The sequence below is a fragment of the Aedes aegypti genome, chromosome 1 (assembly GCF_002204515.2).
Source record: "Aedes aegypti strain LVP_AGWG chromosome 1, AaegL5.0 Primary Assembly, whole genome shotgun sequence".
Lineage (NCBI taxonomy): Eukaryota > Metazoa > Arthropoda > Insecta > Diptera > Culicidae > Aedes > Aedes aegypti.
The window spans coordinates 92,015,397-92,028,053 of NC_035107.1; the positions used below are offsets into that span (position 1 = coordinate 92,015,397).

At 36.5% G+C, this 12,657-nt stretch overlaps 1 protein-coding gene across 1 annotated transcript in view; it reads right to left on the reverse strand.

Moving 5' to 3' along the window:
- Positions 1-9,113: 9,113 nt before the first annotated feature.
- LOC5572551 (amyloid protein-binding protein 2) overlaps positions 9,114-12,657 on the reverse strand; it is a 55,142-nt gene continuing 51,598 nt past the window's right edge. The window contains exon 5 of the mRNA XM_021842465.1: positions 9,114-10,122. Within this exon, the coding sequence (XP_021698157.1) occupies positions 9,838-10,122 (285 nt within the window). The 3' untranslated portion in view covers positions 9,114-9,837. The remainder of the gene's footprint in view (positions 10,123-12,657) is intronic.

Below are 12,657 nucleotides of genomic sequence, written 5' to 3' on the forward strand. Positions count from 1 at the left end.
AAAATCATGATTATGCACCTGGATATCATGATTCCAGTGCACAGTGGGACGGATAGGGGTTTTAGGAGGAAAGATGGAACTCACGCCTTTAATTGCGATTTTACGTAAAAATGATGTTCTACAAAGTTGTTTCTAATATAAAAACAATTTTTTTGGTCGGAACGAAAATTAGGGTGGCCCTATGTAAAAAAAGATAACCATCAAAACTTTTTTATTTTAAGGAATATTGACATAGCTTGTTCTACAAAGTTGAAGATCGGAGAATTTCAAGCTGATTTGATGAAAAAAGTTTTTTCCTAGCTCAAAAATTGACCGTTTTAGAGCATTTTTCGCTATTGATGTAGGGTGGCCCTTCAAAAATTGGTTTTCGTGTTATATTTTTTTTTATTTTTAGCTATCTCATCAAAGTTGTCATTTCTTCATCTTTAGACGATTGAGACGCATATTTTAAGGCCTATACAATTCTGTCGGTGAATACTTATAAACATTTTTCATGAAAAACAAACGTTTTTTTACATGTACATGTAGTTGGGGCAAAATAAGATTATTTTTTTTGCATGACAATTATTATCTTTCGGCTTTAAATTGGAATAAAAAATTAACTTATTTCATATTCTTATATACGTACTTTCGAAAAGAGTCAAAGAAGCTCAGCAATATAAATAAGGAGAAAAGTTTTTTGAAAATATCTTCTAAATTTACCTCACGGTTGAATTTCCTGTCATGGCTCATCCCAAACTTCCGAATACTTCTGTTCTGGGATTTGCCGGGCTCTTTGGGAAACATTCTGATTAGAAGTAACGAATGCTCAATTACTAGTAATTTGTCCACCGTAGGAGATATATCGTATCTGGAACGGTATATTACTAGAGTACGATTTCTGATTATGACGCTGACTTTCAAGGCTAGATTAAGAGGAATAACTATATGCATTATTTGATCATGTTTAGATGTTTTGATTAATTAAGGCTACAATTTAGAGATAGCCATGCCTGAAAATTGAACATTATAGTAAATTTGGGAGTTCCTTCAAAAATCTGTTAGTAACGGTTATTAATATATGAACCAGTCATATCATTAGCAAACAGATCCGCCGAAGTATAATACGATTATTCACATTTTTAAGCTGACAAATACTATCGTCATGTCAACACAATTCATTTTGTTTTCTCAACTATACAAACATATAAATATGTTTTTTTTTGGTTATCAAAAAGTCCTTAACTTTTCATCAGAAAAAAATTGTATCAATATTCTTTTTTTTTGGCATCGCGTCCTTACTGGAACAGATCATACTTCTCAGGTTATTGTTGTTAGGAGCACTGCCACAGTTATTAACTGAGAGCTTTCTTTGCCATATTTTTCGTTTTGCATTCGTATATCGTATATATTAGTATCGATGATACTTTATGTCCAAGGAAGTAAATTAAATTTTCATTATGAAAAGACTCTTGTATCTATTTGTTTCCATTAGCTATATCTTTTATGTTTGCGTTTCAATTAGTCTTGAAAGTTATGGGAAGACAAATTTACTAAGAAACTTGAAATAATAAAAATTAAACACAAAAAAAACAATTTTTGATGGGCCACCCTACATCAAAAGCGAAAAATGCTCTAAAACGGTCAATTTTTGAGCTAGGAATAAACTTTTTTTATCAAATCAGCTTGGAATTTTTCGATCTTCAACTTTGTAGAACAAACTATATCAATATTCCGTAAATTAAAAAAGTTTTGATGGTTATCTTTTTTAACATAGGGCCACCCTAATTTTCGTTCCGACCAAAAAAATTGTTTTTATATTAGAAACAACTTTGTAGAACATCATTTTTACGTAAAATCACAATTGAAGGCGTGAGTTCCATCTTTCCTCCTAAAACCTCAATCCGTCCCACTGTGCAGTGTGTTTTCATCTTAGTAAAATACACCATGATTTGGACTCACGATATCATGAGTCGGATTGTCGTAACGCATTACAAGTTGCAGCTGAGTGCTCAAAATCAAGCATCGTATGCTCGACAATCATGATTCGCGCATCCGTTTCGGATCTATTTATAATTCTGTCAGTCAACCCGATAAAATGAAAACAAAAAAAAACTTGCTAGAGCAAGATTCGAACTAAGAACCTTCAGATTGAGAGCCATGTACTTTACCACAATACCAATCTATCGTGATAAATCATGGGTGATCGATGCGAATGAGTTGAAGCAAAGTGCATCGCTTTGTGTTGTCGCTCTGGATGTTACGTTTATGAAGAATCATGATTATGACTCCAGAAACCATGATTTGTCGTCCTGATATCACGACCTAACCAATTTATGAATTTCATGACTTGTAAATCATGGTGGGGGAATCAGATTTGTATCCGTGTATTGTTTTAAATCATTAACGAAAAAATGTTTTGTTTCGATGTACATTTTCAATAAACAGGCTGTGTATGGTTGAAAGTGATTAAATTTAATTAAAAAAAAAAAAAAATTACACTATACAAACATGTTCTCGTTTTGCCAATAAATTACAATTACAATTACTATGCAATTGGCAATGCTTTTTGGATTTGTATAACATTTACTTTGAACATTGATAAGCATGAGCTTGAGCTTGGATCAGTTTACATTACAAAAAATAAACATTCGGCTTCATTGAACAGCAAGTGTAAATGCTTGTAGAAGCCATTTCATAGTGGCATAACGACGCCATTGATATATACTTTGATAATCGCGCTTATTCTATTTAATACATTTCATACATATTATTACTGATGCATTAAAACAACTGTTGTGAATATAAAGTTGCAATCGATCTCTATTACAAAAGGTTTGTATGTATTTTAGAACAAAATAAAAAGAAATCTCGATTACTTTTTCAAATCGACGTAAGTAACTTTCATATGGTTTTGAGAAAATTAATTCAGAAGAATCACAACCTGTCTTTTAAAACTGTTTTAAAATTAATCAACTTTTTAAAATTTTTTTCGCCGTGTACATCGCTTAAATTTTGCATACATTAAGCTCGCGTTCAAAAACTAGGGAGTTCCTGTTATTTCCCACAAAAAAAAATATTACAAAATGATAAGCCGATTTATTTAGTTACTTTCGACGTTTTTCTACCAGTGTAAAATCGGCTCAAGTAGTGTTTTCTTTTGATTCGTGGTTAAGTCACTTTGTCTCTCCATACAGCGGGGCGGCGAAAGTAGTGGTTAGGTTGCGAAAGTTGAGAATCTTACTTTCGTCGTTTTGTAAATCCGGAAATTAAACGTTTTAAAAGTGAAAAATCGAGTTGGTTCAGAGCACAACGTGTAGAATTTCGTCTGCGAAACACGTAGAATCGATAAAGTAAGTTTGTATACTTTTTTGACTTGAGTCTGTTAGAATAAGTTTTCGAGAAATATTGGATTGAGAAGATTTCCGATGGTTTTGACTTTGTTTTAACAGCACACATCAATATTTCAGCTAAAACATGAATTTTCAGTAAAAAAAAATGCTCATTTTTAACATCAAAAAGATACAGTAAATCCTCTAATATCCTCTAGAGATGTAATATACCATTTGAACCTCTAAGTTATACCTTTCAGATCCTGCGCATATTGTATCCCCGTTTGCCCCCTTTTTGAGATATTGACTTTTGAAAAATATGATTTTTTTGAATAAAAATGGTCATATCTCATGAACAAATGAATAAAATCACTTAATTTTTACACCAAAATGCGCGTTTCAAGTAGTGCTAAAACTGTGTAGAAGACGTAATTTTGATAGAATTTGAAATAAAAAAGTCATGGTCAAAACACAGACAAACAGACGTAACACTTAGAACAAACCGCGATCAAAATCATAGTCACGAGGACATGTACGCCCAAAGCTAAAATCGGTATGTTTGGCCGCCGGGCCAACAGATGGCGTTAGTGTATAAACGTCAAACGCGAACAAAAACGATGCGAGCGCTGCGGGTAGTGGATTGGCCACCTACCATATATTTGAATCAACCGTTAAAAAGGTGGTCGATGGACAATGATGAGAGTGTGACGTCTGTTTGTCTGTGGTCAAAATATCAATTTTTCATGGACCACCCTACCCTGCATAATTGAAAACGCCATAGCAAGGGCTACAGTAGACTCACAAGGTTGGCGTCTTCGGCAAAGTTGTTCAAAATTAAACAAAGAACACATCAAAGCGCTAACATGAAAAGCACAAAAGTTGGCAAAAATATTTCCGTATTTTATTGGACTACCCTAATGTCACTTAATGTCAAAATGTAGTCCTCATCATATGTAACAATTTTGCCGAAGACACTTTTGTTCTAAAAAATCATCTTCACAGTTAAAATATTTTTTCCTCCTAATTTTGCGGTCTGACCCAATGCACAGTGGTCCAGGAATCAGTTTTACGCGGAAAGATGCATTTTGAGCTTTAAGCGAAGTAGCTCTTCAACAGAAAAGTAATCGCCTATCTCGATGCGTGGGAAATTTCTTGCAAGAAATGCTCAAGAAAAGCAGTTTTCTTTTATCGCAGTACGCAGTTGAAAAGAAATGTCATTTCAAATGGAGCTCGCTGTAGGAAATTTCTTGACCATTTCTTCCGCAGAAATTTTTACTTTTCTTGAGCAAAACAGCATACTTAGCTTTAGAATGGAACATTAGACAAAAACGGTCTTCTACAAACTTGTTTATATTAGTAAAGTCCTTTGTTTGGTATTATTGAAAATTAGGGTGGAACACATTTTCATAGAAATTGTGTAATTAACTTTCTTATTTGTAAAAAATATATTATACATGCGTTAACAAAGTTGTAGAACATTCAATTTCAAGCAACTTTGCCAAAAATAGTTTTTTTGTATCTCTTAAATTGACCGATTTAGAGCTATTTTCCTACGGTGACATAGGGTGGTCCGAACAAAACTGGTTTTCTGGCTCTAGAGTTTTCAATTCAAATTTCTCATCAAAGTAGTCTATGAAACATTTTTAGAGCTTTGAAAAATGCGTAATTTGATGAGTGAAGAAACTCGCTATCTCCTTCCGTTTGGGAGTTATTGTTGTTTTTCTCTCAAAAGATGCCTAATTTGATTGAGAATATCTCTGATTGGGGCAAACATAAAAAATATCTTTTGACGGCATTCAAAAGACAAAACAAAATTGTAAATTATATCAAAAAATTACAAACGTGTTATTTATTTTTTATTTTTTTTTTCTCGGTAGCGATAGGGGTAGTACTGGCACTCTTAATCTGCCCTAAGCTCCTTCCCAGCATTTGCTTTTATAAGCCTCTATTGCGTTCATCACACAGACGTTCCTAAGCAATGTTGCTCAAATGGTCACTGTGTACCCTAGCAGCAATCAGCCCTTACCGTAGTTTTGCAGTCTAGTAGTTCAGACTATTATCAAACTATGATAAGGCCTGAAATGCTATTAGAGTGGTTAAAGTGAAGAACGAAATAGTTTTATTAAAAGGTCCTCATTCCCCATTTCATTTCATCACTCACTATCGTCACTTTTATTTTCGACACTATCACGTGTATCACCGATTATCACTCATAAACTTTCGTAATACACTTCAGATATACTTTCCATTATATCACCTTTCACATCACACCATTTTCATATAAATTCATTGTTATTACCATTTACCATCTGTTAGGATTACTAAGTAATTAAAAGATATTCAATTTAAATGTTTCATTATTTTTGTTGCTGTAGAGTCATTACTATTCAAACTACAATTTAGAACTATCACGAAAGTTAGAGTAAAACAAAATCACTTCGATCCATTCTTCTGCACTCGCTGTCATTATTAACACTTTTATCATGCATGTTTGAAAAACTAGGCAATAATGTTTATGTTCAGAGAAATGATTGCAAAATGTATTATGGCCTTTATTAAATTAGTAGAGTTCACATCAATATACATCATCATTATAATATTTTTAACAAAACTATCAGAATCACTTTCAATTTCATTTTCAAATTTTCTTCACCATAGATTTTATTATGAAATCACTATTAGCACCCTCACAATCACTAAATTGAATAACAACGAGTGTTACGCGCAGTTCCACCAAACACCCAAACACATTCTTATGTTGCATTATAAAACGATTGATCACACGTTAGCTTCGAAACTTAACAACCATTACTGATTAGTACAAAGGATGCTACAGCTCGTGGTAAACGAACTGAACCATCAACAACCAGCACTGGTGTATAAGTAACTAATGAGCCCTGGCGGTCCCTCCGTTCGAAGAGGACCTGATAATATGCCGAAACATATTAACAGATCCTCCGCCTGAATGCAGCCGTTTCATGATAAATCATGAACCGTTAGAGGTGTGCCAAAGTATTGGGAAGGTGATATGTTTCACAGACGGGTATTATTATGGTGCACCTTCTACTTTGGCACCGTCAAACCCTGTGATCGTGGCCAGGGAATTACAAACGTGTTATTTATGTAACTCTAATAAAATGTTTTGAAAAACAAATATTTTTTATCACAAAAACTTCAAAAACTTTTGAACTAAAATAGATATCATCAATATTTTTTGATGAAAATTTGCGTTTTGTTAAGTTTTTAAAGTCGTTCATAGACTGCTTTGACGAGAAACTAATATTAAAAAAAAACTAGTGTTGAAAAACTTATTATTGTTGGACCACCCTGCGATGATTAGGAAAAAATACTGTCTAGTCGAAATGATTTTTAATAATTTGTCATTTAAGTGCTATTCTGATTACTCCTACCTTTTACGTAAGATTAGAGTCTTAAATGTCAATTGTCGTCAAGTCTTAACAAAACTAGGATGTTTAGTAGTAGTTCTAGTTAATTTCATTTTTTGTTGCTAAAAGTATTTATTGGTCATTACGTTCATATAAATATTCTTAAAGAAAAAAGTCACCTTCATCACCTAACGATCGATCTCAGCGTCTTACTTTCCATAGTGAATATTTAAGAGTAAAGTTGCCTTAGGCTTCTATTATAGTCTTTTACAAGATTCACTTTTCGGTGGCAAAAGCAATGCTTCACAACGCCTCCTTTCTCTACTTGTAAATTTTACGAAAATGAAGCTGGAATTAGATTATTTATACCGTTTTTACAAAAGAGGTATTTGGTTTTAAATCCGGACACTTATGAATCAAATTCCGGACACCTGTATTGTTACATGAATTATCGGTAAAAAAAATCGACAAAAAGCGTATTGAAATTAATTTTCATGCCACATGCTGATCATTTAATCAAAAGTTTGTTGTAGGCGTTTAATTTACGAAGCAATTTGAAAAAAATGATAAGTGTGTGGTTTAATTACCTCTACTGACTCAGGACTAGATGGGCCCAGATAGCCGTAGCGGTAAACGCGCAGCTATTCAGCAAGACCAAGCTGAGGGTCGTGGGTTCGAATCCCACCGGTCGAGGATCTTTTCGGGTTGGAAATTTTCTCGACTTCCCAGGGCATAGAGTATCTTCGTACCTGCCACACGAAATACGCATGCAAAAATGGTCATTGGCATAGTAAGCTCTCAGTTAATAACTGTGGAAGTGCTCATAAGAACACTAAGCTGAGAAGCAGGCTCTGTCCCAGTGGGGACGTAACGCCAGAAAGAAGAAGACTCAGGACTAATGCGGACACATTGAGATTGGGTATTCTTTGTTTAATCAGTATCAAATAACAGGTCACACTGATTTCTTAGCAGGAGTGATTTGAAACTCGTAACTCTTTGATGATAGTGTTTTCTGCACTTTCATTAAATTTATGTTCCAATTATTAATTAACAAAACAAAACACCATGCCTTAGAACAATGTCCGGAATTAAAGTCACTTGTCCTCAATCCCGGACAGTCTCTTTTTACACTATTCTAAGTATATTTCCACGTTATATTACAAGTGTAGTGCTTCAGAACATTTAAATACACGTTGAATTCACTTTTTTATACAAATCACTTCTAATACAATTAAAGCATTTGATTGTTGACTAAACGTTGTGGTGCGTTCGTAGAAACTTTTTCTAAAATGACCTACACCGCAAAGAAATCACGTCAAATTGGAGCAAAATTTTTGTTCTATTTTTTCTAATTATTAGGCAATGCTGACTAGATTACGAATGAATATAAAATTATCAATAAGGTTGAAGGAAGTATTTATGTATTAAATTATCAAATGATAATTTAAGTTTAACATTTAATTAATGATAATTATCAGAGTGTCCGGATATTGAAACCATCCGGATTTTAATGCACCACGGTACTTAAAAATACTTCCAGAACAACCGGCTGTTATGACCACTGCCTCTGCAATGTTTTGATTTAGTATAGGAGTTTGACATTTACTGGCCTTGCTGTTTACATATTTCAAGGTAGAGTGGAAGAGAGAGGTAGATTTTTGTGCAGAGCCCAATAGAAGGTTCGAGGTGTTCCGATGGCAGTGGCCAATTTCGCACATGACGGAATCATATCAATTTTGGTAGCAAAATCCTGCAGGGTTTTCTGAAAGATATTAAAGAGAATCTCTGAAGAAACTTGCGCAGAAATGGTAGGAATGATTGCTGTATTATTTGTTGGTGTGAAACAAATATAATTTTGAACAATCCATGGATATTTTATTAAATAAAATAGATTATTTTCTCGAGTATTGTTCGAAAGGGTAATTCGTAGATGAAATGTTGTAGAAATTTTCAGAAATACATCCTTGAAGACATCTCAATAGCTTACAAGAATGATCCCTGGAAATATTTGGACCAATTTCTGAAATAAACCCAAGGATAAACTGTAAATGATTTGACAAAAGAATTCATTTGAAAATAGCTGGATAAATGAATGAAAAATCGGCGTGGGAACTCCTTTAATCATTCTTGTAGGGGTTTCTGAAAAAAAAAACATTTTACGAATTTCTTCAGAAACTGTGAAATGAACCCTTGGGGATTGTTTTGGAAGAACCTATGTATGAATCTTTGGAAGATCTGCTAGCGTAACTACTGGAGAAATCGGTGAAAAACTGAAATTGATGCATCTTTTTTTATAGATATTATCGAAAAAACTAGAGAAAATGAAACAACGATCTGGAAATGATGATTTGTATATGGGTTCTACAAGAAATGCCCAATGATTTCGGATACACGTTTAGCAAATGAAACTCCCAACTGTATTTTCATCTGATTAAAATTTGCATCTATTACTACTAATATAATTTTGCCTTTCACGATTCTGACAAAAGCATTTAGATACTCGTTTCTTTTTTCTACTAGTTGTGTTTCGATCTACTCTTATTCGCACAGAAGCAATCCGTGTTGAGCTTCGGAAAAGTAGCATAACGTGTTGAAAGAAAGTTTCCATTCAAATTCAGTAATTTAGGATATCATTCCTATCTGCTGCCGATTTTTGTTTTATCAGCACAAGCCTATAAAAGCGCCATAGGATTATATTGCTACAGCAAACTGCAACTGATAGTTTGTAATAGGTAAATGTAAGCAAGATTTTTTAACAAAAGAGGAGCAATAGCGTCTCAGTCAACCAAGCTGCTAAGCGAAATTCAATTTTTATCGACAGAATTGTTGTATCGAGTCCTTTGTGCTACTGTGAGGACAAATCCTGCATTAATTTATAAATCTAAGTACATTTAGGTGAAATCGATCGACGGATGCCGAGCTTTTGTGATGATTGAATGGTACCTTCGTGTGTCTCACAAAAATAATAACTCATAATTACTTGGATATCGCTCAATGTAGATGTTCGAGTGTGTTCTCCATCATCACATGTTCCGTTATGCTTCTTCACTGTTCATTTTTACTGCAACACAAAAGAGCGCTTTTTTCGAGAGATTTTTAACATTTCGAGCTGGAAACGATCCACACAGAAATCGAGATTATCATGCACTTCGGAGGATTTCATCGGCGGCCACGATGACTGGCACGGTGGAAGGCGCACCTGCTGCTGCTGCGGCTGCGATTTCACTGATTTCGTCCCCGGCGCAATCGTTCCCGCAGACACACTCCGGCCGGACGCCGTCCGCCTCCAGCAGGTTGTGGTTGATGCTGCCGTCGCTTTCGCTGAGCGGCACGCTGCCCGTTATGCAGTTGCTGCACATTTCGAAGAACTTGCGCGTCACCTCTTCCATCGTGGTGTCCTCGCTGATCATCGCCGGGTAGTTGTTCTGGAATGAGTGGGCGCCAGAAGAAGGTGAGATTAGGGCCTCTAGGGGACAAGGGGACTAGGGTCTTAGAGGATGTGAGAAGCCCTTACGAACTTCAGTCGAAAGTCCTTCCAAATCAATGAAAAGTCGTTACAATTTTCAATGGAAAGTCCTTATAAATGTCCTGGGAAGCCCTTACAAATTTCTGTGGGAAGAAGTCCTTACAAACTTATGGGAAGTCCTTACAAACATTTGTAGAAAGCCCTTTCAATCTTTCGTAGAAAGTTATATCAAACATCTGTGGTAAGTCTACAAAAAAATCTGTGGAAAGTCTTTTCATTTTTTGTGAGATATCGTTAAAAAACTTCTGTGGAAAGTCCTCGGATATTTCTAACATGGGACTTCTATGGGAAGTCCTTGCACACTTCTATAGAAAGTCCTTACAGACTTATATGAAAAGTCCTTATAGACTGCTATAGAAAGTCCTTACAGAATTCTGTGAGAAGTCCTTATAGACTTTTGTGGGAAGTTTTTACAGACATCAAGGGAAAGTCCTTACAGTCTTTTGGAAGAAGTACTTCCATACTCCTGGAGGAAATCCATCCTTACTTCTGGAGGAAGTCCTCATAGACTTCTGGAGAAAGTACTTACTTATAAACTTCTGGAGGAAATCCTTCCATACTTCTGGAAGAAGTCCTTCCATACTTCTGGAGGAAGTCCTTATAAACTTTTGAAGGAAGTCCTTGCAGAATTCTGGACAAAGTCCTAACAAACTCCTGAGAAGAAGTCTCCCAGAATTTTGAGGAGAAATCTAACAGACTTCTGAGCAGAAGTCTCCTAGATTTCTGAGGAGAAGTCTCCTAAACTTCTGAGAAGTTCTCCAAACTAGATGAAGTCTCCCAGACTTCTGAGGAGAAGTCTTCTAGACTTCTGAGGAAAAGTTCCTCAGACTTTGGAGGAGAAAACTCCCAGATTTCTGAGGAGAAAATTCCTAGACTTCTGAGAAGTCTCCCAGGCTTCTGAGGAGAATTATCCCAGACTTCAAAGGAAAAGTTTCCCAGATTTCTGAGGAGAAGTATCCCAGACTTCTGAGGAAAAGTCTGCCCAGATTTCTGAGGAGAAGTATCCCTGACTTCTGAGTAGAAGTCTCCCAGTCTTCTCCTCGAAATTTTCTAGACATCTGAGGAAAAGCCCCTCAGAATTATGAGGAGAAGTCTCCCAGTCTGCTGAGGAGAAGTCTCCCAGACTTCTGAGGAGAAATCTCCCAGACTTCTGAGGAGGAGTCTCCCAGTCTTCTGAGGAGAAGTCTCCCAGATTACTGAGAAGTCTCCCAGATTTCTGAGGAAAAGTCTCCCAGACTTCTGAGCAGAAGTCTCCCAGACTTATGAGGAGAAGTCTCCCAGACTGATGAGGAGAAGTTCCCCAGACTTCTGAGGAAAAGTCCCTCAGACTTTTAAAGAGAAGTCTCCCAGACTTCTGTGGGGAAGTCTCCCAGACTTCTGAGGGGAATTCTCTCAGACTTCTGAGGGGAAGTCTCCAGACTTCTGAGCAGAAGTCTTCCAGACTTCTGAGGAGAAGTTTTCCAGACTTCTGAGGAAAAGTCGCTCAGACTTCTGAGCAGAAGTCTCTCAGACTTATTACGAGAAGTCTCCCAGACTGATGAGGAGAAGTTTCCCAGACTTCTGAGGAAAAGTCCCTCAGACTTTTAAAGAGAAGTCTCCCAGACATCTGAGGGGAAGTCTCCCAGACTTCTGAGGAGAAGTCTCCCAGACTTCTGAGGAGAAGTCTCCAAGACTTCTAAGGAGAAGTCTCCCAGACCTGTTAGGAAAAGTCTCCCAGACTGATAAGGAGAAGTCTTCCAGACTTCTGAAGAGAAGTCTCGCAGACTTCTGGGTAAAAGGGTTCCAGACTTATGAGGAGAAGTTTCCCAGATTTCTGAGGAGAAGTATCCCAGATTTTTGAGGAGAAGAGAAGTATCGCAGTCTTCTGAGGAGAAGTCTCCCAGATTTCTGAGGGGAATTCTCTCAGACTTCTGAGGGGAAGTCTCCAGACTTCTGAGCAGAAGTCTTCCAGACTTCTGAGGAGAAGTTTTCCAGACTTCTGAGGAAAGTTGCTCAGACTCCTGAGCAGAAGTCTCTCAGACTTATTACGAGAAGTCTCCCAGACTGATGAGGAGAAGTTTCCCAGACTTCTGAGGAAAAGTCCCTCAGACTTTTAAAGAGAAGTCTCCCAGACTTCTGTGGGGAAGTCTCCCAGACTTCTGAGGGGAATTCTCTCAGACTTCTGAGGGGAAGTCTCCAGACTTCTGAGCAGAAGTCTTCCAGACTTCTGAGGAGAAGTTTTCCAGACTTCTGAGGAAAAGTCGCTCAGACTTCTGAGCAGAAGTCTCTCAGACTTATTACGAGAAGTCTCCCAGACTGATGAGGAGAAGTTTCCCAGACTTCTGAGGAAAAGTCCCTCAGACTTTTAAAGAGAAGTCTCCCAGACATCTGAGGGGAAGTCTCCCAGACTTCTGAGGAGAAGTCTCCCAGACTTCTGAGGAGAAGTCTCCAAGAC